Raw genomic sequence first — 27060 nt, 5'->3', positions numbered from 1 at the left:
AAAATGGTCCCTGGGATGGGCAATATCTTTTTTCCAGATTAAATTGCCCCAATTCAACTTTTCTAACAGAGAAAATGGCTAGGTGACAAATGCACTGGATGAGATGACATTCTTTAGCCCAACTTTTTATTTTTAACTTTTGGAAGAGTTTGCAAGGGAACTGCATTTGTCCATCTCTGGACTAGAATCTAGCTGATAGAAAAGTTGCTGATAATGTGCAAAGGTCTTCCCTCTATTGCCTGTTCACTTGATTCTTAGCCTCCCTGGTGATCTTTATCAATATAAGGAAAATCATGCTGCTCTTTTTCCAGGCCTTTTCTTTTTTTTGAAATAGCTATTATGAGCAGAGCTGATACCATTTGACAAGTGGATGTTGTCAATTTTAATACCAGCAACTGTCCATCATTCTGTGCTTTTATACAGAAACAGACTAGAGAGGTAAGGTAAGGATGAGATACGTGTCTGATAAACCTATTTTTTTGGAATAGGGAGGTGGCCATTTGAATTACCTTTAATAGGTCCACCAGGAGGGGCTGATTTTAGTTCTCTAGAGCAGGGGTCTCCAACCTTGGCCACTTTAAGACTTGTGGATTTCAACTCCCAGAATTCCTCAGTTTGACGGCTGAGGAATTCTGGGAGTTGAAGTCCAGCAGTCTTAAAGTGGCCAAGGTTGGAGACCCCTGCTTTAGAAGTCTTTTGAAAAGGGAGAAGCAATCGTATAGAAACCATCCTTCCTTTATGCTCTGCCTCACTTGGAAAAGAAGTCCGGAGTGCTTGAAAGCCTACAGTTTTGGGTCACGTTGATTGGCCCTAATTAAAATATTAACCAAGTAGCATTTTAGTCTTTTGAGTGCACAAATACAGAATATCTCTGCTGGTAAGGTGCCTTTCTAAGATGGGGTTGACTACATCACCATTACAAGGCTAGTTTCAGGTTTTTCTTTGGATTGTCTCTAGAAGAGCAGTTACTGCTAACAGACTTACACACAGACATACTACATAAAATAAATGAGGGCAGACTAACCGTATTTTATACAGAAACACATTTGAAACCTTCTTCTCCTGAGCCACTAGGTGGCAGCTCCCACATTTGAATACTCCAGTCCAAGGAATGGAAAAGGTGCCTTTAGCCTCTACAGCACTGTATTTTTCTTTTAACTCCCTTGCTCTCTTCACTGCTATACGGTACACTATCTGGGGGAGGGGGAGGTGCTTTTCTTCCTCCTTTTTCTTGTCCACTCCCTAGTTCTAGGTCCTTGTCCTGTCTTTCCTCCTCTTCCTCCTTTTTTGTCCCTGTACAGCCTCAAAGAATTAGGCAGGCTCTGCTACGGTAGTTGAAGTGGAAATTCAGAGCGAAATCAAGAATGAGAGGGTAGCAATCTAAGCTGAGAGCTCTTCCCCCCCCCCCAATGCAGTAGCATGTTGGAAATAAATTTTGTAAAGCGTCCCTGGAGTTTGTTCACCTATGTCTTGACAGCCAGCTAACTCACTCTCCACAAAGTTGAAAAAGAACGGGCAAAATTTGACAGGTGAGTGGGGGAAGCCAGCGAAAGAAAGATGAGATTTGAAAATGGGAGCCCTATCAAACCGGGCGCTTCAAACACAATCCCCATTTGCCTCAAATATTTTTGAAGTCTGAACCCGGAATCCAAGGACACGGTGTCATCGCTTTCTTTTCTCTGCTCCTAAAGCAAGCATTTTAGTAAAAGATCTCGTGCTTGGGAGTACAGAAGCCGCCAAACTCCGTATCTAAGCGGACCATATGACTCGCCGGCAGACCTCGGGTTCTTACTGGCTACCTCTGATATTGCATCACAATTGAGCAAACAAAGGATTTGATACAAAGACTGCTGGGAAATACGCCTTCGTAGTTGCCGGCGGTGAAGGACGATCCATTGTTTGATAAGAAATATAGTATTATACGGTTATCCCCCATAGGAACCGTTTTTAAATACGGACCAAAATCTCCTCCCCCCCCCCAACAAGCCTGCTAAACTGATCTGGGTAACGATTGCATCCGATTTTGAAGTTACCAAAGAAAACCTGACGTACTTGAATGCGATGCAAAATCGTTTTTAAGCAGATTCTTGAAAGGTATACTTTTTTTTTGCCTTTAGCTCCCCCGCTTTTACTGACCAGCCACAACCCTGCCAATTTCTACCCAAAACGCTTTCATTTCCTAGTTTATACGGAACATTTTAAGTTCCGTTCCGAACCGGAGCAACGGTACTCGTGGAAACTCAGCTTTTTTTAATGAAAACGTGGGTGGCCCTTAAAAGGGCCTTTTGTTTTGTTTTGAAAAGCTCGTTGTGGTATTTAACCACCGAATCCGTACAGGGTACGGCCCTGGCGTTTCAAGGCATAGACCACATCCATGGCTGTCACGGTCTTCCTCTTGGCGTGCTCGGTGTAAGTCACAGCATCGCGGATGACGTTTTCCAGAAAGACCTTCAGCACCCCGCGGGTCTCCTCGTAGATCAAGCCGGAAATTCGCTTCACTCCGCCACGACGAGCTAAACGGCGGATGGCGGGCTTGGTAATACCTTGGATGTTATCTCGCAAGACTTTGCGATGGCGCTTAGCACCCCCTTTTCCTAGCCCCTTTCCGCCTTTTCCTCGGCCCGACATCCTTCAATCTCTCAGTTCACAAAATCGTGAGTAAATGTGCTATAAACCGGCACACAGCGAATTTATATTCTCTAGAACCCGACCAGAGGGAAAACTTACCTTGAAGGGCGGTTTCTTTACGCCGCTGAGCCCCTCCCGCCATTAAGTTTCTGCCCCTCGGGTTTGTCCAATGACAGGGGAAAATAGTTCGAAAGCACCAATGACAAATCCCTGTTTCAAACGAAAATGTTGGCGCCTTTCTTTTGTTTCTGGTTTTACGTATAAGGAAATTCCTTATTGCTCAAGTGTTGAGTTGAATAATTAATTATAGGCTTGTCCACGTCCTGAAAACAAAAAACCTGTTTCGGTGGGATGAGAATATATTTTTGCATAAGAGGACCGATCAGGTCCAAAATTGCCACAAACTGGGGTAAAAATTGATACAAAATTTTATCGGAATCCCTTGCTGTTCCTACGAGTTTCAATTACTTTGTAACATGAAAAAAATTACAAGTTGGCCAAAACACAAAACCCAAACTTTTTTTTAAGAAATGCTGTTTCTGTAACACTGTATAGTAAATAAAGAGAATGGGTATTGACTGAAGTTTGTTTGTGAACATTCAATAAAAAAAATAATTTTGCATGTTGCTCAGAATTATAATCTATGATGAATCACAGAAACTATTTTAATTATAGCTAGGCTACCGTGGAATATTATTAGCTAGATTTATGTTTCCCCTTTCTTTCCTCTTTCTATGCACGTTGTGTTTACAATAGCAGCAACACTCCAATGTAACTTGGACAGACAAAAATACCTAGTTTCTGTCAACTCTTGGTTGAGAATCTTTACCTCTAGAGATCCTGCTGGACTAAATGATCAGCTGATTCAGAGCCACCTTATCAGCCAGACCTATTATTTCCTGTCTGAAATGGAAAGGCTGCCAACATAAAATAGATTTTCTAAAATGAGATATCTAGACAGAAAAGTAGAACAGTTTTTATTTTGAATTTTTCATTGCAATGAATTTAAGACCTAATGTGGTTTAGAATGGGCTGGAGATGCTAAATTTGTACTGTTTAATGCTAGTACTGTATTCATTATTGAGTCTCCTCTCTTTAGTTTAGATGTTGGAGCATGACAGTCTTCCTAAATGCAGTTATCAGCACTCTCACCCTTTGGGGAGGGGGTAATGTCAGTTTTGGACTGAAGAGCCAAGATCAAATTTTGGATTAAAATTCACTCAATATTTCTTAAAGCCAATCCATTTTCCTAAACTGAATCAAGGGAGAACTATGCAGACACATATAACAGAAACATTTTTTTTTTAAAATCCTAATGCCATTCTTGTTGCCAGATTAATAACTAGCTTAATTCAGAGCATCTAAATGCAGAAATCTATATTCAGTGCAGTCCTATTATTAAGGCTCAGTGTGAACTATGCTTAAGCATACCATGTGGTAACAACACACAGCAAACGTGCACTGCTGGTAAAGATATTGCTAACCTTATTTTTCTTGGGAGGAAATCATTTTTTGGGTTGGTTACTATCTATCAAGGAGTCTGGCAGGTTCTGCGAGAAGAAAGCAAATGTAGCAAACTGAATACTAGTACTATAGATATTCAAACATTTTAGGAAGATGATTTATGCTAATTTCTGAAACAACATCTTCACATGCATTTGACCACCTCACCCACCTAGGTTTGATTCACCTACTGTAAAGAATGCCACCAAATGTTACCTATAACTTTATTAACACCGTATTTATATCCTCATCTTCATGACATGGTTTCATCCCAGCCTATCATAAAGTGCAAATCTGAATGCTTGAAACTTAGTACATTTTATATGAAGATTAATATTTATTTATTTTATTTATAATTTAATTTCTATACCGCCCTTCTCCCGAAGGACTCAGGACAGTTTACAGCCATATTTAAAAACAAATACAAACAGCAAATTTAAAACAGAATTAAAACCAAATATTTAATAGGTCGAATCAAACTAAAACGGTCATAGACCGACATAAAACCCATTTAAAAATTTCGATTTAAAATTACGCTTAGGCCAGTCCCGCACGATAAAATAATAAAGTCTTAAGTTCACGTTTGAAGGTCCGGAGGTCAGGGAGTTGACGCAGCCCCGGAGGCAGCTCATTCCAAAGGGCCGGTGCCGCCACAGAGAAGGCTCTCCCCCTGGGGGCCGCCAACCGACATTGTTTGGTCGACGGCACCCTGAGAAGGCCCACCCTGTGGAAGCGCACAGGTCGTTGGGAGGCTATCGGTGGCAGAAGGCGGTCTCGTAAATAGCCCGGTCCTATGCCCGGTGCCTATACTATGGCAAAATAGAGATTTCATGAGTTCTATAGCAGTCATCTCATTAATATTTTCTTTCTGCACTTCCCACTAGCCTGGGGAAAATATACTTGAATTAATTATATGCAGTGGGATGAATGGAAAAGAAACATACTTCAAGGTACCATTGCTTCTTTTTCTTTTCTTTTTCTTTTTTCTTTTCCTTTTTTTAAAAAAAAACTTGAAAGCTCTGGATGTTGATCTAGGTGGAAAGGTCAGGAAATTGGTTGAAGCCTGTGAGATATTAATTTATTGTTGATTGAGTTTTGTCTCCTGTTGCCATTATAGTTTTTTTATATTGTTGTTTTATATTTCATATGGTAGTTGCTATGTTGAGATAGGAGGAGGCATATAAGTTAAATGGATAAAGTACTTTTTCTCCTGAATTGATCTTAAGCTCATGACCCCCATCACTGCTCATTTGGATTGCTGCAACATGCTTGGACTAGGGTTACATTAAAAGAAGACTAACCTAGTAACAGATTAGCCATCAGCCTTAGAACTGACAATGGAAACACTGGAGTAATGGATAGCTCCTCCTCCTTTTAGGATTGTCTGTCAGCAGCAATGGAACCAGTAATCAAGAAATATGCCTCAGCATTTGATAAGTAGCAATGAAGGCCTTGGAAAAAATATTCAGTTGCCATGATGCATCTATAGTTAGAAAATCAGAAGCATGCATGCAGTGGTTTTCCATGTAACACTGTAAATTGGACAAGCAGGATAGAAAGACTATTGATGCTTTTGAACTTTGGTGTTAAGAGAGTAGATTCCTCAGAATGCCATGAAATGCCATGGATTGCCATGAAAACAATTCAATCCAGAATTCCAACTTGAGATGGACATGCTCCGGCTCAAACTATCTCATGTTGGACACATTATGAAAGACCTATGTTTCTGGAGAAGTCCATAATGCTGGAGAATGGGTCAACCAGCAGCAAGGTGGATGAACTCAATTACAGCCATGATGGAGGTTTATTGTTGGAAGACTTGAAAAGGAAGGATCTCTCATCCACATGGATGAGAGAAAACTTGGCAGTTCATAATCAAACCATAGCGCTCCTGAGCATTAAAACGAATTTAATAACTGAAATACAGAGGAAGGTGTCTCTCTCTTTCTTAGTCTTTAGATTTATTGAATTCAGGTCACCAACAGCTTACCTAAGAGTAGAAAATCTTGTTTGATCTAGAAGTTAAGGCATCAGGCTAGAAACCAGGAATCTTGAGTTTTACTCTTGTTTTAAGAGTATAATGTAGCTGGGTGACTTTGGATCAGTCACTCAATTTCAGCCCAACCCACCTCAGGAGTGTTGTGTTGAGGATAGGAGAAAAGAAGTGAAGGTTGTCCTCGATTTACAATTGACCTCAAAATTTATTTCTGTTGCTAAGGGAGACCTGTTAAGTGAGTTTTTTGCCTGTTTTATAACCTTTCTTGCCACAATTAAGTGAATCACTGCAATTGTTAATAAAGGGCCGGAATAGCTCAGGCTGTAAGGAGCCTGTTATTAGAACACAGTAGCCTGCAATTACTGCAGGTTCAAGCCCGGCCCAAGGTTGACTCAGCCTTCCATCCTTTATAAGGTAGGTAAAATGAGGACCCAGATTGTTGGGGGGGCAATAAGTTGACTTTGTAAAATATACAAATAGAATGAGACTATTGCCTTATACACTGTAAGCCGCCCTGAGTCTTCGGAGAAGGGCGGGATATAAATGTAAAAAAAATAAAAAAAATAAAAAAAATAAAAAAATAAATAACAGGGTTAACTGAATCTGGCTTCCCCATTGACTTGGCTTGTCAGAAAGTCACAAAAGATTATCAAGACCTCAGGACATTGTAACCATCATACTATACTGTCTGAGCCATTTGCCAAGGGTTTGAATGTTGATCACATGGCCACCAGGATACAGCCAAGGTCTCAAGTTGCAAAACAGTCAAGTCACTCTTTTCAGTGCCATGGGGCCACTAAACAAATTATTAGTCAAAAACTTTATTAGGTGTGTTCACAGCTTTGACTTATTTATAAAACTGCTACAAGCAGGATTTTTTAAAAAAATATCAGAAGCTCAGCACCTGCAGGATCAGATCTGGAAGCCATGCTTTCAATCCATTAACCCTTTTATACTTTTTATTTGTACTTAAATTCAGAAGGTAATCTTTTTTAAAAGGTATCTTCATTATTAGAGATATCTCATTTGTGCTGTAGTTTCACCGATTTAACAGTTCGACCTACTATATGTAAATTTCTTCCCCTAAGCCACATCATCTTCCATGTTTTTAACAGCATATATTTGCGTTTTATTAAGGAAGAGCAACGTCTGAGAAAGACCAGTTTTAAGCCTTAAGTTAGCAAGGACACAAAGCAGCGACTTAAAAACTCTTTCCCGGAGAAGTGGGATGGCTCTTAAAAGAGCCTTTTGGGTTTCTCTCGATCGCCTTACTGCGCAGCGCAGCCGCCGCCTCACTTGGAGCTGGTGTACTTGGTGACGGCCTTGGTGCCTTCCGACACGGCGTGTTTGGCCAGCTCGCCGGGCAGCAGGAGGCGCACGGCCGTCTGGATCTCCCGCGAGGTGATGGTGGAGCGCTTGTTGTAGTGGGCCAGGCGGGACGCCTCCCCCGCGATGCGCTCGAAGATGTCGTTGACGAAGGAGTTCATGATGCTCATGGCCTTGGAGGAGATGCCGGTGTCGGGGTGAACCTGTTTCAGCACCTTGTAGACGTAGATGGAGTAACTCTCCTTCCTGGTCTTGCGCCGCTTCTTGTCGCCCTTCTTTTGGGTCTTGGTTACCGCTTTCTTCGAGCCCTTCTTGGGCGCGGGGGCAGACTTAGCCGGCTCAGGCATCGCGAAGAAGTCGCTTCTTAAGTTTCTTCCCGTCAGAAAACCGAGACAATCCGTGTACCTCAAACGCCACTGAAACAAGTTCAGCCTCCGTCTTCCCACTATTTAAAGGGCTCCTATGCAAATCAGGGTAGCTGCGCTCCAACCTTCTCATTGGCTGGTGCGCCACCGGCTCCCTTTCCCTCTGCGCGCGCAGATGCAAATGAACAGGGCTGCGGTGCCGTGGTTCCTATTGGAAGGAGCCTTTTTCGACTCCTTCGATTGGTTAGGTGGACAAACCTGCCTTTCTATTGGTTGAGAAAGCCCGACGGCCGGCCAGCCAATCAAAGAGTGCAATCTCAGACCTTGCAAAGGCATAAAAGGCCCCCAGGTCGCTCCTGTCTAATCACTGCCGGTTTGCGTTGGACGTTTGGTGTGTTGTATTTGACTCAGGAACGACGTCATGTCTGGTCGCGGCAAGCAGGGCGGCAAGGCGAGAGCCAAGGCAAAGTCTCGCTCTTCCCGTGCCGGACTCCAGTTCCCGGTCGGTCGCGTCCACCGCCTGCTGCGCAAAGGTAACTACGCCGAGCGGGTGGGCGCTGGCGCTCCCGTCTACCTGGCGGCGGTGCTGGAATATCTGACGGCGGAAATCCTGGAGTTGGCCGGCAACGCTGCTCGGGATAACAAGAAGACCCGTATTATCCCCCGTCACCTGCAGCTGGCCATTCGCAACGACGAAGAGCTCAACAAACTCCTGGGCAAAGTGACGATCGCTCAAGGGGGTGTGTTGCCCAATATCCAAGCGGTCCTTTTGCCCAAAAAGACGGAAAGCCACAAAGCGAAAGGAAAATAGAAATCGCTCTGAAGAAAAGGAAACATTGAATTTCAAACCCAAAGGCTCTTTTCAGAGCCACCTACAATTTCAAGTAAGGAGCTGAGTCTTACGGTATCGAACAAGTTGGTTTCTTTCGCTGATCCAAAGCAGATCCTCGCAGCTGACACTTCCCTAGCCCAGGGCTTGCCTACGATCGCCAATATTGCTTTATCGAACAGATTTATAAAAACAACTTGTTACTTATTCAGCTGTTCCATTCCAAACACCCACCGCTTAATTTATAAACGCGTGAGGATGGAGAGGGAAATTTTAACAAATCGCCGCGTGCGGCGGGATTATTCAAACCTGTTTTTTCCACGTTTAATCTAAAATCCCATAACACTCATCCGAGGGCACTTAAAACCATAGGACCCCTTTTCTTCAGTATTAAATCATTTCTTAAAAAATAAGCTGTTGAAGCGATCAGAAAGGTTTGTGTATGTGTGTGTGTATAAATAAATAATACACACATACACACCCCTGAAGAGTGATCTCCGGCTTCATAATGGTACAATTTTATGCTTGGAAAAAGTAAACCTGGAGCGCCCCACTTCTAGAAGAGCCCAATCGACCTGCGTGGAGCTTTCATGGGCGCGTCCATGCAGATTTTGGGAACAACGCGGAAATAATTGCTTTCCAGTTTCTACTTTTGGCGTTTTCTAGCCGCCGATCTTGATTGATTTTTAGAGACCAGCCAAAGTAGCGTATACTGCATGCCAGCGGAGAATAATGAAATACTATATAACAAGTCGCGACTAATCAATCACTAAACCATTTACATAACAAATGCTTAAAATGAGTGAAAAATGAAACGGAAAAAATATAAAATGGAATAAACTCTTGCAATACAAGTTTAGATGCTCTCCCATTGTTTATGCAATATAGGAATGCGCATTGGGCTTAATGGTGACATGTGTTTATTAAATATCTTGGTGTAGAAACTCAGGACACACAAAAAAAGTTTGTAGCATTCTCCCTACAACAACCCTGCGAGGTAGGTCGGGCAGATCCCAATCTCTTATACATTTCTGTGGCTGAGGGATTAGTTCCGGGGTCTCATTTGTTCCACACCCAAGTTATCATCCTCAACTGCTAAAAACATTTTCACCAATTCAAAATTTGAACAACACTTTTGCAAATGATATTCGTCCGCGCTAAGTAGATGAATATACAAAAAATACCGTGGAGGTTTTTAAAATCTGGGTTGCAAAAATATGGAGAACTAGCCTACAGAGAGACATTAAAAAGCAACCCTCCAATTCCTTGTTGCTATCTATCGGCGATCCGAATTTTTGCAGCGCAGAAAGGGACCCTTTATCAGCAAGATATTATTTGTGAGAACACCCATAGCTGAAAGAAATTGACTGTCCTATTGCTGACGTATCCACTCGAGTACAAAAGAGGCAGGAGATGAAAGAGTGAAACATTGTAGCCAATCCCTACCAAGCCCGGGAAATTCGAACGTACTCAGCCAATCAAAAAAGGAGGACTCCGCTATAAATACTCAGCCTTCAAAAGACTAGCCTGTTTTCTGGTTTCGACTTAATCGAGATCGGTTGCTCTGTAGGCGAACAATGGCCCGTACTAAACAGACCGCTCGGAAATCTACTGGAGGAAAAGCTCCTCGCAAGCAGTTGGCTACCAAGGCTGCCCGAAAAAGCGCTCCAGCCACCGGCGGGGTTAAAAAGCCCCATCGTTACCGTCCCGGCACTGTCGCCTTAAGAGAAATTCGCCGTTACCAGAAATCAACCGAGCTGCTCATCCGTAAGCTTCCCTTCCAGCGCTTGGTCAGAGAAATCGCCCAAGATTTCAAGACCGATCTCCGTTTCCAGAGCTCCGCTGTTATGGCCCTGCAGGAAGCCAGCGAGGCTTACCTCGTGGGCCTCTTCGAAGATACCAACCTGTGTGCCATCCACGCCAAGAGGGTGACGATTATGCCGAAAGATATCCAGTTGGCGCGCCGCATCCGCGGGGAGAGGGCTTAAGTGGCCTCTCCTCTCGCCGGTTGCGCATGCAACAAAGCAATCCAAAAGGCTCTTTTAAGGGCCACCCACGTATATCAAGGAAAGGGCTGCTGTTTTGCTTCTGCTGAAGACCTCTATGCTATTTGCAATAACACATGGACCTGTTAGAGGGGGCTTTATTAGAGCTAGAGTACTACCCTTACTGCTTCCAATAGTCCTCCAAAATGTGAATTTGCAAATGTGTATTCAACAAGGCAAGGGATTCTTAGTGGACCACGGAGTCGTTTACTGCATTCTCAACACCCACATTACTTAAGTTTTAATTGGGTTATGGAAAGTGACCTGGGAGGGGGGAGGCTATGGGTATTTTTTTTAAAAAATGGGAAATGGCATTTTTCATGTATTAAGCCAATGAAACATTCAAATAGTTGAGTAACCTTGCAATGGTTCAAGCAGTAGATCTCAAATGAAAAATGTTTATGTGCTACAGTGCCACCGGAGATACTTTTACAAGGATTCGTGCTTGCTTCAGAATTTTTTTTTTTTTTAAGGTTAAAAGACTCATGAATTCAGAATTTTTTCAATGGGCTTTCTGTGTATGTGCGAGGCCACCTTAATGCTACATATAAAGGTTTTCTACTTGGACTTTAAAGATCCAAATTTTCTGGGAATGAAATGTCTGCATTCTAATGCCCAGGGCATTAGTTTGGCTGTAAAATTAAAATGGGAATCTTGCAAATTCACTTGGATCAGTCACAATGATACCCAATTCTTTCTCTAAGGAAAGAATACCCAGAGATTTCACTGTAGGAAGACATTGGGGAGGTGGTGCATATAATTTTGCAGCTAGAAGGAAGAAAAGCTTTTCAAATAAAAGATCTTGATAAGTACATATATGACAATTATAGTTTTGCTTCTTTAGGTCAGGTTTGTAAAGGTTTAATTTGAGTCCCATATTTCAATACCATACACCAGTTGGTAAAATATATTTTAATATAAAACATATATTAAAATATATGCAAGCAGCATGTTTTAAATAACTGGCTTTTTATGCTAGTGTTGGGCAGTCTATTTACTGTTTGAATTTTGACATGTATTCTGCCCAGACAGCTACTGTGGGAGATTTTCTTTCCCCCAAAATAACTTAATCTGATGGGCAAAGCTCGTTAAATATATACATATTTTCACAGGAATTAAACATATTTGTATATGTGATTGCATGACCTCTGCTCTGTAGATATGCCATACACTTAAATAAAATAAAATTCATTGGAATTACTTTTCCAGGATGATCTCTACTATTTTTAGTAGGAGCTATGTATTTCCTTTTTTTTATTATTATTAAAATGATAATTTAAAAAGAAAAAAAATCAGGATGACCCTGGTTATGGAGCATTATGTAAGTGATTCATATCCACAGACCCCCAGAATGCCGATCAGGGCAGAAGCATTATCACATCAAAGATCCATCTCATCCAGTATTATTTCTTTTATCAGTGACCAATAAGTTGCTGCTTAACTCAAAGGCAGACTACATGCATCCTGGCATTCTTGTTTCTACAAGTGCTATTCCGTCCATGCGGAATAGCACTTAACAGCCTCGATTGAAAAATATGGGCAAATTGGCAGTCTCCCATGGATGAATTTGTTGGGAAGCGGGCCTGCTTTTTTTAGAAGCACTTGCTTTTCATTTTCTTGGACTTTTGGGACTCTCATAACAGGAAATTATGCAGGCGGACAGAAAATTTGGAGCCATCTTTTGGATGCAGCTTTGGCATATGGAACATAAGGCCTTTGAAGCTGCTTCTCCCCCCACCCTCCTCCTCCTCCTTCAGAAGACTAAAGCATTTCAGCATGTACAGAGGATCTGCTTGAAAGAATGGGAGGGGTTCTAAACCCCTTCTTCTATCTTCCCTTGAGGGTTTCGCATTTGCACTAACTATAGAAAACTGAAGTTCAAATAACGAGAAAACTAAAGGCATATAACTCATATACTCCAAGGGACTCTATAATTACAGGTTAGGACAGGAGGACTGGTTTGAAAGTGTGGGAAGAAAAATCCATCTGGTTCCCTTCCAAGCTGGGACAAAGGCACTGGAAACATGGAGGCTGACTGGAAAGATCGTTTAATGATGAACACAACCACCACCACCAGCAGCAGCTGACCAATTTGTTTGAAAGACTACCTGGATTTTTATAGGTTTTTTTTTTTCTACAGCTTTTTGTAATTTAGAGGCTTGTTTTGTGTGTTTTGTTATTTGATTTTAATTAGTTCATCTCGTGAAAGCAATGGATCTAAAGGGCTTGGCTTCCTTGGATTTTTAATCTTGTTTAACAAATGTAATTAATCCTAGATGCTGACTTCCTTGGGGGGTTTAATCCTGTCTTGAATGGATTACCAAAACTGCATTTTTAAAAGGTGGCCTCCTCAGTATCTTTGGGCTATTAAGAGAGTCTGTTTCCTGCCTCTAAAAAAAAAAGTTTCTCCATTTCTCCTTTAGGGGAATATATTCTGCCTTTTTAATATTTCTCAGAATATTTCATTCTTGGGTTGGGTGCTAACTTTCTACAAAAGGAAATAGTACTGTAAATAGGAAGAGCTGCCAGCCCAGCTTGTTGAGTATAAACCCTCCTTTTCTATAGAAAGTGAAAGGAATTTAATGTATCTGCTATGGTGGTCCTCTTTTCTCATGTATCCCAAAAAATTACTATTGCTTGTCTTCAGCAGATATCCATTGAGGTACGTTCATGATTTATCTTTGCTTTGAGTAAAAGCAGAGAGAGATCTTCACACTCTGTTCTTGTCTGGGGGTGGGAGGTTTTCTTAATACCGCAGGAGATTGTTGTGGAAAATTCAGCAATCCAGAGCAAAAAACAAATCAAATATTAATTTTTTAACTAGAACTACAATGCAGGAAATCCTATTGTGATTTGGTGGCTAGTTTTGAGGAAGCTACATAGATGATTTTCCATCTACTTGTTATTAATTTGTATTGTTAGGCAAAGCAACCCTTTCAGAAGCAACAACTGAACTGAGCAAATCCATTGATAAAGGAGATGGAATGCTGAAGTCATCTGATGGAGGAGGAGGGAAGATTAAGGGAGTCTCACCTAACTCCTTACTATGTTGTAACTCCTTTGTTAGGGCTGCCCTTGGACTGTGCTGCAAGTTGGTGAGGAGGTTTCTATTCTTTGGTGCAGATGGGATTGCTGGGAGCTTTGTTTGGAGGGGCAGGAAGAGTCAATCTGGGTCTGATAAGATTAGGTAAAAAGAGGAATTTGTCCTGGTCATGACAGACAGACAAACAGAAAAAGAATGCAGTCTCTATTTTGTTAAATCTAGTCATATCACCAGGGGATGCGGTGGCTAAGACGCTGAGCTTGTTGATCTATCGAAAGGTTGGCAATTCAGCGGGTTCAAATCTCTAGTGCCGCTTAATGGGGTGAGCTCCCGTTACTTGTTCCAGCTTCTGCCAACCTAGCAGTTCGAAGGCACGTAAAAAATGCAAGTAGAAAAAATAGGGACCACCTTTGGTGGGAAAGTAACAGCGTTCTGTGCACCTTTGGCATTTAGTCATGCCAGCCACATGACCACAGAGACATCATCTTACAGTGCTGGCTCTTCCGCTTTGAAATGGAGATGAGCACCGCCCCCTAGAGTCGGGAACGACTCGCACATATGTGCAAGGGGAACCTTTACCTTTTTATTCATATCGCCAGCATATCTCAAATTCATGATTATATTCTCTACCACAATTCTCTACAGTCCAGACTCTAAACATTGATTTACAAATGGAAATGTTTGAGGCCTATTGATATATTATTTTCCTGATGTCAGAAATGATTCACTTCCTTTTACTCTGCATGTTACGCAGGCCTGGAGTTTCCCAAGGCTTAACCAGGAGCGGTGTTGGGATGGAAGGATCAACCTTGTTTTGCCAAAACTTGCCCCATTGCATTCCTATTAATAACTGCACTGAACTGACTTACCATCCATCGCTCCTAATTCATTTCACAAAAGTGGAAAGAAACTTGGCATAGAAAAGAGCAAATTTGAGAGTGTAAGACCTTCATTCACTTTCAACATTTCAACAACATTAAATACTTTAATCCTAAAATCATACCCCACAAGAGAGTAAGTAACTTTATGACCAGTCCTCACATTTGCAACTTTCAGAGGGCTGTAAATGAAGATGCACAGTAGGTTCACTTAGAGACTGCTTCTTTTAACAACCAAGTGGTTGATTAATTCTATCACAGATAGCCTTACAGGCAAGCATCCTCCATCTTAGATGATTTTTGCAAACTTTTCATTTTTCCCCCCATACCCATCTTTCAAAGTACTTTTCATCACTTAAAAGCTTAGTCAAGAGAGTGCACAAAAATATAATCTATAAAATTTACATTTATATTGTAAAACTCAGTCCTCAAGAACTGACTGAGACAGTCACAACGACCAGAGTTCCAAGAGAATAGGGCACTGGGAGATAGATATACTTCACATACCTCTCCAAGTCTCCATCCTCCAATTTTTATCCCACAACCATCCCCCTTTTTAAAAAGGGGGGCTAACTGGCCTCTTAACTTTTCATGGTTTGATATGGAGATACCTGCTTTTTGTTCTTGCTGAAAAACCAATTGCCTGATGGAAGGTAAACTTTTTCTAGTGAATTTGAGAGTTTATTTGATTTAATCCTATTTAGGCCATTTCAACACAACCCTCTTCAATAATACTCTTTTTTATTTACCAGACGGCTCCAAAAATAGGCTTAAGCTGGGGGACAATGTGACTTGTGCATTCCCAGGAGTGCTTTTATGGTGCTTTCTAACCTTAACCCAGTCTGCCTGCCTTTGATTAATACAGAAGAAAAATCCCTCTGAAGACCAATTATTATGGGGGGTGGAGGGGAGGAAGGCGGAAGAGAACAAACCTTCATTAGCTTTGGAACATTTCCTTTTCCACTCCAGTAATATCCAAATATCCAAATCTGTTGGGGTGTTGAAATGCACCATTTCCATGGAAACAGACCAATACCAGGTAATGGCTTGCTGCCAAACTACCTCCAAAGTCATAAGCTTGAAAGAAACACAGCTCTGTGGATGGTAATTCAACTAACAATCTGATTTGATTCCTGCAACTAAAACACACACACACAGAGAGGGATCTCACTAGTGCAGGAAGTGAAGAACACCTTGGGGGACTTTGTAATGGTTGTTTTTCAGATCAGTGGCCTGATGACAAAACGAAGACACCCACTTAACTTTTCCCCATGGAGAATAACCACCACTCTTGTTTTTCTGAACTCAAGAGCTGCTTTGGAGACATACCGAATTAACTGAAGGATCGTTTTATGTTTTCCTGTTTGGACTGTGTATGTCTTGATCTTGTTGAATGTACATACATGTTTCTCCCACATTTTGGACACCCGATTTCCAGAGCTTTGAGCCATATTAGTGGCTGGTAATGTTGCCTCCAGTTACTGAAATTTTTCAGCCTTCCCCATCCTCAAAAGAAATCAAAAAGGTTTAAAAAGCTGCTTAGTTAAAGAATCAGTTCTACCTAACAACACTTAAATCCCTCGGTGACCCAGATTCAAGTCGGCCTTCAGTCATGCATAATTTCCCTTTAGGAGTTCCCCCCTCTAATTAATCCCACTTTGAGGAACAAAGGGCTACAATTTGGATAGATTATAACTCCTGCAGACCAGATACAAATCAATCTTCGGAGACACACTTTAAAAAACAAACAACCCACGATCATCCCATTATTAAAAGCCGGTTGACGACTTGACGATTATTTGAAATGCTGGAGCAAGCAAATAAAAAGATGTTACTTCTAGGAGAGTAAGAGACGGCCAACTCTTTCTTAAAGGATGTAGGTGGCTCTAATAAGAGCCTTTGGGTTGAGTTCCGAAGCACTTGCCCAGTCGGGCAACAGCAGTTCACTTGCCTTTATGGCTTTCCGCCTTCTTGGGCAAGAGGACCGCTTGGATATTGGGCAACACGCCCCCTTGAGCGATCGTCACTTTGCCCAGGAGTTTGTTGAGCTCTTCGTCGTTGCGAATGGCCAGCTGCAGGTGACGGGGGATAATACGGGTCTTCTTGTTATCCCGAGCAGCGTTGCCGGCCAACTCCAGGATTTCCGCCGTCAGATATTCCAGCACCGCCGCCAGGTAGACGGGAGCGCCGGCGCCCACCCGCTCGGCGTAGTTACCTTTGCGCAACAGGCGGTGGACGCGACCGACCGGGAACTGGAGTCCGGCACGGGAAGAACGAGACTTGGCCTTGGCTCTCGCTTTGCCCCCTTGCTTGCCGCGACCAGACATGCTTTAAAACGAGCTGCTTTCTCTTGCCGATCTCAAAGCTTAATTTCCTTCACTTTTAGGGCCTAAAGTGATGAGAATGACATGGGGGGCAATTTATGCCTGCCTCACCGTTTGAAAGTGGCACTTCTGATTGGCTGGCTGTGATGTCAATGCGCTTCAGCCAATGCAAAAGTGGTTTCTCAGCAAGACCAATTGAACAGAGAAATAGTGTTGTTCCTCCAGTAGGAAAGAGGAAGCGAGGGCCGCGATTTGCATGCACACCTTCGCCAGAGGTGAGCTCGGAATGCTGCAGTGACAGGAAAGGCTGCCGATTAGAAGCTACTATTCAGGGCAGCTGCGAATTTTAGAGTTGTGGAACTGCCTTTTCTGGTATGCGAGGGAGAGGTGTAAGCTCATGTACAAACTCTATTGTTGCCTTTATAATGTGTACAACCAAGCTTGGCCAAGCTTAGCACTTTCCGCTAGTGCTGAAATGTCTATGGTGATTCTCAATCATCCAGGCCATGGTTGTCCCAAAGGTGTTCCCCTCCCTCCTCCAAGAAGCAACTGGGCTTTTGTGGTTTTTCTTTGAAGATGTTTCGCTTCTCATCCAAGAAGCTGAAGAGCTGAAGAACCTTCTTGGATGTGAAGCGAAACGTCTTCAAAGAAAAACCAAAAAATCCAGTTGCTTCTTGAAAAAAAAAAAAGCACCTTTGGGATACTGCTGAAATAGATTTTTATGGTTCCTGTCCTTCACTTCGAAAATAATTGGCATTCCAGATAGACTATATACAAGTTAGTGTTTCCTACCCTAGGCTCTGCAATGTGTGCGCTTGTATTTCATTCTTTACGGCTTATTTTTTTAGCTATAAATTTCAAAATAATCTTTAAGAAAAATACCCTTGATTCTGTCGAGCCGTGGCAATGATACATATTTGCTTTGCAATTCTTTTGTAACAAAATGCCTCATGTTCCCGATCAAGTTTGTCAGATTGTTACCTTATCAGCGTCTTGTTTGAAATGCTTCTACATCCCGCCTATGCTTTTTCTGAAGAGAAACAACACAAGCAAAACTTGTTAAGCTTAAAAACTATTTTTAAGAATCCCAACAAAAGTTTTTTTTGTTATTCAATCACTTATGTGTTTCTATTGCACATGCTTGGAAAACTTGGAACTCCGTCGCCTTCGACAAGACCTAAGTTTAACTCATAGAATCATCTATTGTAATGTCCTTCCTGTCAAAGACTACTTCAGCTTTAATTGCAATAATACAAGAGCAACCAATAGATTTAAACTTAATGTCAACCGCTTTAATCTAGATTGCAGAAAATATGACTTCTGTAACAGAATCATCAGTGCTTGGAATACTTTACCTGAGTCTGTGGTCTCTTCCAATAATCCTAAAAGCTTTATCCAAAAACTTTCTACTATTGACCTCACCCCATTCCTAAGAAGACCATAAGAGGCGTGCATAAGCGCACAAAAGTGCCTACCGTTCCTGTCCTATTGTTTTTCTTGTCTTCTTCCTATATATTTATTTATTTATTTATTTATTTATTTATTTATTTATTTATTTTGTCACAACAATATATGTAATTATCATACAGAAAGGTTATATAGTTTCCTATATATATATAGGAAACTATATAACCTTTCTGTATGATAATTACATATATTGTTGTGACAAAATAAATAAATAAATAAATAAATAAATGCAAGATAATTGCAACCTATGACCATCATTTGTGTTGTAAATGTTGTATCTTTGCTGAAGGTATTTTTTTTTCTTTTATGTACACTGAGAGCCTATGCACCAAAACAAATTCCTTGTGTGTCCAGTCACACTTGGCCAATAAAAAATTATATTCTATATGTTTCAAAACAAAACAGCCATTTCTAGTAGCGGTTTAAGGAGGGAGGCTAAATACCCGAAATAGTGTACTTTCATAAAAGTGAGTTGACAATTTGGATATTATTTTACAGCCTAGGAACCTACTTGGAACATATAAACCTTTGCAATTTGAAACGCATTGAGTTAACCATTAAGTCATTCGCTGTTTTAAAATGAAGCCGAATCTTATTGGACAAGACTCTATGGCATCGCCCTATCAAATCGTAACCTAATTGAACGAGTGGGCTGTCCTCCCCCCATCTTCGCGACAGTTTTCCTTTTGGTCGGAAAGCAACCAATATAAACGTGGGCTAGCTGGTGAACCGTTCGTAGAGTTCAGGTTTTATCATTCGACGAGATGTCTGGCCGTGGGAAAGGTGGAAAGGGTTTGGGAAAAGGAGGCGCTAAGCGCCACCGCAAGGTCTTGCGAGATAATATTCAAGGCATCACCAAGCCCGCCATCCGCCGTTTAGCTCGTCGTGGCGGAGTGAAGCGCATCTCCGGCTTGATCTACGAGGAGACCCGCGGGGTGCTGAAGGTCTTTCTGGAAAACGTCATCCGCGATGCTGTGACTTACACCGAGCATGCCAAGAGGAAGACCGTGACAGCCATGGATGTGGTCTATGCCTTGAAACGCCAGGGCCGTACCCTGTACGGATTCGGTGGCTAAACCTTGCAACTTGGTCTTTTTCAAAGTAAACCAAAAGGCCCTTTTAAGGGCCACCCACTGCCTCCGTAGAGAGCTGCAATCACTAGTTACAATAGTGCCACTGCGTGCTGTACAATGCTTGAACTTTACTACATCCAAAGAAGATGAAACCTACTATATACATAGTTGTATATAAAAAACCCGTAACACAAGTAACGGCTCTTTTTTTGAGGTTGTGGGGTGGCTCTTAAAAGAGCCTTTTGTGTTTTTTACACTGCTGTTTTTACAGGGAGGGTGTCTTCATTTGCCTTTGGCCTTGTGGCTCTCGGTCTTCTTGGGCAGTAGCACCGCTTGGATATTGGGCAAGACGCCTCCCTGGGCAATAGTGACGCCTCCCAGTAGCTTATTGAGCTCCTCGTCGTTACGGACGGCCAACTGGAGGTGGCGAGGGATAATTCTAGTTTTCTTGTTATCCCGGGCAGCGTTGCCAGCCAGCTCCAGAATTTCGGCTGTCAGATATTCCAACACTGCAGCAAGGTAAACGGGGGCTCCGGCACCAACCCGCTCGGCATAATTTCCTTTGCGAAGGAGGCGGTGGACTCGCCCTACGGGAAACTGGAGTCCAGCACGAGACGAGCGAGACTTGGCTTTCGCTCTAGCTTTCCCCCCCTGCTTGCCACGGCCGGACATTGCAACGCCGACTCGGCTCTCCGCTCAAACACAGAAGGGGCAAAAAATCAAATAGCAATTAAAGCAAGAGAACCCTCGACTCCTTTTATGCCCTCCTCGCAGGCGCCAGCGCCATTCCTGATTGGACCCAACCTGTTACCAGGATTTTGGAACCAATAAGACAGCAAGCTCGCAAGGCGACCAGTAAAAGGAAGGGCAGGTACGGGGTCTACCCAATCGAACTCCGGGCATTTGGCAGGGCTCTCATTTGCATGTGCGCGCGCAGGAGCGATGATATCAAAGCTCCTTGGGCCAATGGCATCGAGATACTTTGGATCCTCTCATTTGCATAGAGAGACTATAAATAAAGCGACGCGATCAGTTCCCCTACTTCAGACTGACTTCTTGTTTGTTTATTTTTTTGCGGGTTTGCCGTGCGAAGAAACAGCGGGCTCAGAATGCCAGAGCCGGCTAAATCTGCCCCCGCGCCCAAGAAGGGCTCGAAGAAAGCAGTGACCAAAACCCAAAAGAAGGGTGACAAGAAGCGGCGCAAGAGTAGGAAGGAGAGCTACTCCATCTACGTCTACAAGGTGCTGAAACAAGTTCACCCCGACACCGGCATCTCCTCCAAGGCCATGAGCATCATGAACTCCTTCGTCAACGACATCTTCGAGCGCATCGCGGGGGAGGCGTCCCGCCTGGCCCACTACAACAAGCGCTCCACCATCACCTCGCGGGAGATCCAGACGGCCGTGCGCCTCCTGCTGCCTGGCGAGCTGGCCAAGCACGCCGTGTCGGAAGGCACCAAGGCCGTCACCAAGTACACCAGCTCCAAGTGAGGCGGCGGCTGCGCTGCGCAGTAAGGCGATCGAGAGAAACCCAAAAGGCTCTTTTAAGAGCCATCCCACTTCTCCCGGGAAAGAGCTTGGCCTCAAAACTACTGTGTTGTCTTTTTATTATTTATTATTTATTTATTTATTCCTCCCTGATTGTTTCTATAAACAACTCCAGGCGGAGAATCCGAATATCCCCCTTCCTCCCATCAACACACAAATGTATTTCTTTTACAACATCGGTAAATGGAAATCCACATACAGCGTGCTTAGATGCTATTGTACGTTTTCCTGTCAACGCAGTAATTTTATGGGACATTGACTTCGTTCTATTCCCATTTTCAAGTGGTGTTTCCCCTCCCGATTAAAATTCTTGGACGCGCGGTTATTGTAATATCCTTTTCGAGTTAACTTCGCCGTTCGCTGGGTTTTGGCGACCGAAAGCCAGCGAATTGGCTAATTTCTAATTCGCATCCTTGGGACGAGAGAAAACGGCATTCTCGAAATTTTGAGCGCGCATAAAATTGCGCGCGGTTCACTATTCCTCCACGTTTGTGTACAAAATTTTTTTAAAAAAAGTTCGCCCGAAAGAAGAAATTACTTTCTGGTCGGCGGGTCCTCGAAATGATCTCAAAATATTGGTTTTTACGAGCGCTTTTTAAAACCGTGCAACGGAGGGTTATTTGAGTGATGTCCTTGAAGTTGAAAGACCGTAGCCAAATGGATGGCTGTACCGAAGAAGAAAGAAGCCGATCGACGATTCTGCATAACTCCCATTTCTGGAGGAATGACACCCGACTGAGCAGAAAGAAGAATATAGCAAGTTGTATAAACTGCCTCCAGTCCCCGTAAAACACGCTTCTCCGATGTTGCGTTAACAGCTCAATGTACAGTATGCAGCTCTTTATTGCCACCTAGTGGTGGCCATCATAACTTCTTTTCTGGTCTTTGGGTATTGCCACTGTTGGCTTTCCTCTCCGTTGTTTGCTCTCCTTCCACATCTGAGAGGCAGTCAGATCTCTGACCAAAACAATAAAATTTATCCAGGAGGAGGTAAATCAACCCTTAGAGAAAGTCTCTAACTCATTTCTGCAGCCTTCAGACGTTCCTTGATCTAGATTCCAGTTACAGCATTGAGGTGGATCTTTGAATAGGTGTGTGTTAGCTGAGTTTTATAGGGGAGTTAGTGTCCTTTGAGGGATGTCTATGGAGGTTCTTAGTCATCTGGTCATGGTTGTCCCAAAGGTCCTTTTATTTTTTTTCAAGAGACAACTGGACTTTCTGGTTTTTCTTTGAAGATGTTTCACTTTTCATCTAAGAAGCTTCTTCAGCTCTGATTGGACAGCGGGGCAGGCCAGTCAGAGCTGAAAAAGCTTTTTGGATGAGAAGCAAAGCCTCTTCAAAGAAAAACCAGAAAGTCCAGTTGCTTCTGGAAAAAAAAGCACCTTTGGGGTGTCCTATGATGAAGGGGTTCTTTTTCGTGTCACAGGGAAAAAAAAAACCAGACAGGACTATTATTCCTTTATTTGGATACACATATACATTAATGCTCTTCCAGCAGTTCTGGAATTTGAGCAGAATTCTTGGAATAAAGGCCAGAGCTCTGCATCTGGGCAGGGAGTGACAAGTGCCGAGTCAAAGACGTTTACAGGTACTTCTCTACTTAGGTCCACAACTGAGACCGGAATATCCATTTCTAAGCAAGATGATTGGTAAGTGAGTCGATCCCAACTTTGCAACTTTTTTTGTTGGTTCATGGTTGTTCACCACAGTTGTTAAGTGAAACAGTCACTAAGCCAATCTGGCTTCCCCTACCAATGTTGCCTGTCAAAAGATGGCTGGGAAGTTCACAAAGAGCAATCACATGGCCCCAGGATACGCCAATCATCAGAAATACATGCTGGTTGCCAAGTGCCCGAATTTTGATCATGTGTCTGTGACGATGCTGCAATGGTTGTAAGTAGAAGAGATGGTTGCAAATCATTTTATTTTTCAGTGCTGTTGTAACTTAGAACAGTCACTAAATGAATGTTGAGGTCTACCTTTCATGCCAATTTTCGACTGGAGCATCCTAGAGCCCATCAAATTACTGTAAATCAAAGAATGAGTATAATGTAACACAAAAGAAATAATCATTTTTGTTTCACAATTTTCTCCTCTTTCTTTTCCTTTTCCTCTCTTTCTCAACAGGGTTCAATGAAAAAGTAATAGAAAGGAGGGGAAGGAAGGAAGTGCACAGTATTTCATGAACCCATGTATCAGCAATGAAATGGTAAGGCTAAGTAAGAACTCTAGCACCTTTCCCATTGGCTGGTTGGTCAACAGTTAACTGTTACTTGTTTGCTGTAATCAGTGAGTCATTGCAAAATTATAAGAAAAGGGAACTGGTTTTATCAGCCATTCTTTCTTTGCCAACTATTTTTCTTGGAAGACAAAGTATGTACCAGTCAGTTGATTGGGCTTAGGTGTTCCATGACAGGAAGGACTGAATAAACTTAGAGAGCCACAAGTGGGTCTCTTTAGAGCTAAATATAACCCCCCGTTGTTAGTTGACTAGGTCAATTCTTTTTAGTGTTCCCACAGCACCGTCTCATCTATATATGCTAGAGCAGGGGTCTGCAAACTTGGCTCTTTTAAGACTTGTGGATTTCAACTCCAAGAGCAAAGCTGGCTGAGGAACTCTGGGAGTTGAAGTCCACAAGTCTTAAAAGAGTCAAGTTTGCAGACCCCTGTGCTAGAGCAGTGACGGCTAACCTTTTCCGGACCGAGTGCCCAATGAGCATGCATGCCCGAATCCCCAAAATCCAATGCGCATGCGGCCCCTGCACATGCCCCCGCCCCCTGTGCATGCATGTGTGCCCCCCCGCACACACCTGAGACCTGTGTATGTGCATGCCCCCCTGCATGCCCTGGCTCACCCGTGCAGGTATACACCCCCCATGCAGGCACACTGCTCCCCCCACATGCCCTGCCCCCATGCAGGCACAGCAGAGACCCAATGACCAGCTGGCCGGTGGGAGGCGCATGCAAATGCGTGTCAGAGCAAAACTGGGGTGACGGCTCGCATGCTCACAGAGAGGGCACTGCATGCCACCTGTGGCACACTGTTGTGACCCAGGTTCCTGGACCCGGACTCCTGGACTCGGATGATTCAGAAAGTGAGGGAGAAGACCTGGCAAGCCCTGCTTCTCTTGGGCCTCTCCCTCCCTGGGATCCACTCAAAGGGAGGAGGAGGGGCCGGCAAGGCCTGATTCTCTCGAGCCTTCTGATTTGGCAATGCCCCAAGAACAGTTTTGGAGTGATGCAAGACTGCGCAGACGTGACCGGCGCGAGCAGCAGAAGCAGCGTTGGGATAAAGCCAAGGAATGATGGTCATGCAGTGACATCTGCAGAGACTATAAATAAGAGGCGGGACTTCCTGGTTTTTTGTCTTGGACAAAGCAATGAATTTGCGTGGGCAAACTGTATCAATGGAGGGAAGAATATATTCGTGAGTAATTCTGGCCTTATCTATAATTTCCTCGTTATCTCCAGAAACTTGGCAGGCCCGTGGGTAGACGTGGCCAGGACATTTATCTATGTAAATAAAGTAGAAGAGGAGGCCTTTGACTGACTCTTTGTTGGGAGTATTGGGGGAGGGAAACAGAACACACAGATGCCATAGGTTCGCCATCATGGAGCTAGAGGAACAAGCCTCTGTGAATCTTTTATTATCTATGTCAGTTGGCGCAACAGGCTAATGCAGCCTATTATTAACAGCAACTACTTGCAATATTGCAGGTTCAAGTCCCACCAGACCCAAGATTGACTCAGCCTTCCATCCTTTATAAGGTAGGTAAAATGAGGACCCAGATTGTTGGGGGGCAATAAGTTGACTTTGTATATAGTATACAAATGGATGAAGACTATTGCTTGACACAGTGTAAGCCGCCCTGAGTCTTCGGAGAAGGGCGGGATATAAATGCAAAAAAACCAACAACAATGGACTAGATGGCAACAAAAAGATAAAGGAATTATCTGCTGCCATCTAGTGGTATTCTGGATTTTTGCAGCACATATATAGTACCTCAGCCTCTGCATTAAAAACTGAAAACTTGGAGTTTCCCCTCTTCTTTCCTCTCTAGGCCTATATTTGCTGATTAGGCTCTCACATTATAGAGGCTCCTTAGTATTAGCACTTAGACTTATATACCGCTTCACAGTGTTTTACAGCCCTCCCTAAATGTTTTACAGAGTCAGCCTATTTCCCCCCCCCCCCAACAATAGGTAGTTCCAGTGTTGGATATACAGCTCTCTTGAGAATATCAAAACTTCAGACTAGGTAATACCATAGGTCCATGATGGTGAACCACAGATGGCACGCAGAGCCATATCGGTGGACACACAAGCTCAGCTCCTTCGGCTGATTTTTGGGCCTTCTGGGCCCACTGGAAGTAGGGAAACAGGCTGTTTCCTGCCTCCAGAAAGCCAGGGGTTGACGCCCATTTTTTGCTCTTCCCAGGCTCCAGAACTTCTCTAGGAGCATGAGGAGCATGAAAACGGCCTTTCCCACTCCCCCTGGAGGCCAGAAACAGCCCATTTGCCGACTTCCGGTAGGAAGGCTTGTTTTTTGCTCTCCCCAGGCTCCTAGAGAGGTTCTGGAGCCTGGGGAGAGCAAAAAATGGGCCCACTGGGCCTTCACGTGCCAAAAGCGGGGGGAGCAGGGGGGGTGGCATGTGCGGGAGTGGAGTGCATAGAATTATGGGTGTGGGCACTCACGGTCGCAACACCCCCACACTCCCCCCACTTTTGGCACGCGATGGCAAAAAGGTTAGCTATCATTTATCTAGGTCCTCATTTTACCAACTTTTGAAGGATGGAAGGCTGAGTCAACCTTGAGCTGGTGAGGATTGAACTGCTGGCAGTCAGCAGAATTAACCTGCAATACTGCATCTTAACCACTGTGCCACCACAGCTCAACGTCTGTGGGAAACCTGTAAATTGGACAATCCAACTGGGTCAAGCCTGGCCAGCTTTTGAAACAAGCACTCCAGTTGGGTTCTGCAGTCTTTGAATTGCTCATCACAGAACATAGCTGAAGCCTGGGGATGCATGGTTTCCTCGGGGAGACTTGGCAGGGCAGAAAAAGGACTTCACTACAGCTAGATCCATGTACATATCTTTCAACTGCTATGAGAGTGCCTCACAACCTGGTACTTTTCTGATGTCCTGGATTACAATCCAGTGGTGAAATGTAAAATTTGTTACTACCGATTCTGTGGGCGTGGCTTGGTGGGGGGGTATTGTGATTGGGTGGGCGTGGCCAACTTTTTTTTTTAACTTTTAAAAGCATTTTTTCTACAACCTCTTCAGCCGAAGAGTTTGTAGAAAAAATGCTTTAAAAGGGTTCTGAGGATCCCAGCTGAGCCGTGCGATCATCAGAGGCTTTTTTTTTAGTTTTAAAAACATTTTTTCAGCCGAAGAAAAAATGCTTTTAAAAGTTTTTAAAAAAAACAACCTCTGATGATCGCACGGCTCAGCTGAGGCAGGGGCAGGGCAGGGATTTTTGCTACCGGTTCTCCAAACCACCCACCGCCATCGCTACCTGATCGGGCAATCCAGTCCAAACTGGGAGCATTTCACCCCTGCTACAATCCCATTATGCCAAATCAATCTACACTTGCAAGAAGTAATGAAAGTGATATATAGTCAATCAGTGACCATTCAAAGTAATGACAGACCCTCAGAAAGGTACTTACAACACAGATTTAAAGTCCCAACAGCCACCCTCTCTGAGCCATGATTGCAATTTAGACACTCAGCACTGGTCCATATTTACAAAAGGGCCATTTGTAGTATTAAATGATTGTGATTTACTTTTTTTTCCTGGAAACCAGTGTTTACTTCAAATTTCCAGCAAGAAACACCCATTGCAAAAAAGAAGAAGAAGAAGAAGAAGAAGAAGAAGAAGGATTTGCTTAGTGACTGCTGCAAAAGTTGTAAAATTAGGGAACGGGTGCGTCACATGTTGACCCACTTAATGATTGGCACAATTTACAACTGTATTTCTGGGCTCATTTGTGGTAGTTGAGGACTACCTATAATCCACTGCATTTGGAG

General features: G+C 43.3%; 8 protein-coding genes across 8 annotated transcripts; 4 read left to right on the top strand and 4 right to left on the bottom strand.

Annotated features, from left to right (window-relative positions):
* Positions 1 to 2240: 2240 nt before the first annotated feature.
* Positions 2241 to 2648, bottom strand: LOC131192380 (histone H4). Its single transcript, XM_058171487.1, has one exon. It carries the CDS (start codon positions 2626 to 2628, stop codon positions 2317 to 2319), a length of 312 nt encoding a protein of 103 aa, XP_058027470.1. The 5' UTR covers positions 2629 to 2648; the 3' UTR covers positions 2241 to 2316.
* Positions 2649 to 6932: 4284 nt separating this feature from the next.
* On the bottom strand, positions 6933 to 7859 carry LOC131192379 (histone H2B 8). Its single transcript, XM_058171486.1, has one exon. The coding sequence runs from the start codon at positions 7798 to 7800 to the stop codon at positions 7420 to 7422; it is 381 nt and encodes a 126-aa protein (XP_058027469.1). The 5' UTR covers positions 7801 to 7859; the 3' UTR covers positions 6933 to 7419.
* Positions 7860 to 8198: 339 nt separating this feature from the next.
* On the top strand, positions 8199 to 10156 carry LOC131192377 (histone H2A type 2-C). The gene has a single exon (XM_058171484.1). The coding sequence runs from the start codon at positions 8240 to 8242 to the stop codon at positions 8627 to 8629; it is 390 nt and encodes a 129-aa protein (XP_058027467.1). The 5' UTR covers positions 8199 to 8239; the 3' UTR covers positions 8630 to 10156.
* A 68-nt stretch (positions 10157 to 10224) lies between these two features.
* On the top strand, positions 10225 to 12908 carry LOC131192376 (histone H3). The gene has a single exon (XM_058171483.1). It carries the CDS (start codon positions 10225 to 10227, stop codon positions 10633 to 10635), a length of 411 nt encoding a protein of 136 aa, XP_058027466.1. The 3' UTR covers positions 10636 to 12908.
* Positions 12909 to 15801: 2893 nt separating this feature from the next.
* LOC131192378 (histone H2A type 2-C-like) lies at positions 15802 to 16982 on the bottom strand. Its single transcript, XM_058171485.1, has one exon. It carries the CDS (start codon positions 16938 to 16940, stop codon positions 16557 to 16559), a length of 384 nt encoding a protein of 127 aa, XP_058027468.1. The 5' UTR covers positions 16941 to 16982; the 3' UTR covers positions 15802 to 16556.
* A 2174-nt stretch (positions 16983 to 19156) lies between these two features.
* LOC131192382 (histone H4) lies at positions 19157 to 19624 on the top strand. The gene has a single exon (XM_058171488.1). It carries the CDS (start codon positions 19169 to 19171, stop codon positions 19478 to 19480), a length of 312 nt encoding a protein of 103 aa, XP_058027471.1. The 5' UTR covers positions 19157 to 19168; the 3' UTR covers positions 19481 to 19624.
* An 81-nt stretch (positions 19625 to 19705) lies between these two features.
* On the bottom strand, positions 19706 to 20473 carry LOC131192420 (histone H2A type 2-C-like). The gene has a single exon (XM_058171565.1). It carries the CDS (start codon positions 20147 to 20149, stop codon positions 19760 to 19762), a length of 390 nt encoding a protein of 129 aa, XP_058027548.1. The 5' UTR covers positions 20150 to 20473; the 3' UTR covers positions 19706 to 19759.
* Positions 20474 to 20513: 40 nt separating this feature from the next.
* LOC131192421 (histone H2B 5) lies at positions 20514 to 21102 on the top strand. The gene has a single exon (XM_058171567.1). It carries the CDS (start codon positions 20587 to 20589, stop codon positions 20965 to 20967), a length of 381 nt encoding a protein of 126 aa, XP_058027550.1. The 5' UTR covers positions 20514 to 20586; the 3' UTR covers positions 20968 to 21102.
* Positions 21103 to 27060: the final 5958 nt, after the last annotated feature.

The sequence above is a fragment of the Ahaetulla prasina genome, chromosome 2 (genome assembly GCF_028640845.1).
Source record: "Ahaetulla prasina isolate Xishuangbanna chromosome 2, ASM2864084v1, whole genome shotgun sequence".
Lineage (NCBI taxonomy): Eukaryota > Metazoa > Chordata > Lepidosauria > Squamata > Colubridae > Ahaetulla > Ahaetulla prasina.
Note: the sequence above shows the minus strand (reverse complement) of the source record. Positions and strands in the feature narration are given on the sequence as shown.

Coding starts and splice junctions, on each gene's coding strand:
- LOC131192380 (XM_058171487.1), bottom strand. CDS start 2,628: ATGTCGGGCCGAGGAAAAGGCGGAAAGGGGCTAGGAAAAGGGGGTGCT.
- LOC131192379 (XM_058171486.1), bottom strand. CDS start 7,800: ATGCCTGAGCCGGCTAAGTCTGCCCCCGCGCCCAAGAAGGGCTCGAAG.
- LOC131192377 (XM_058171484.1), top strand. CDS start 8,240: ATGTCTGGTCGCGGCAAGCAGGGCGGCAAGGCGAGAGCCAAGGCAAAG.
- LOC131192376 (XM_058171483.1), top strand. CDS start 10,225: ATGGCCCGTACTAAACAGACCGCTCGGAAATCTACTGGAGGAAAAGCT.
- LOC131192378 (XM_058171485.1), bottom strand. CDS start 16,940: ATGTCTGGTCGCGGCAAGCAAGGGGGCAAAGCGAGAGCCAAGGCCAAG.
- LOC131192382 (XM_058171488.1), top strand. CDS start 19,169: ATGTCTGGCCGTGGGAAAGGTGGAAAGGGTTTGGGAAAAGGAGGCGCT.
- LOC131192420 (XM_058171565.1), bottom strand. CDS start 20,149: ATGTCCGGCCGTGGCAAGCAGGGGGGGAAAGCTAGAGCGAAAGCCAAG.
- LOC131192421 (XM_058171567.1), top strand. CDS start 20,587: ATGCCAGAGCCGGCTAAATCTGCCCCCGCGCCCAAGAAGGGCTCGAAG.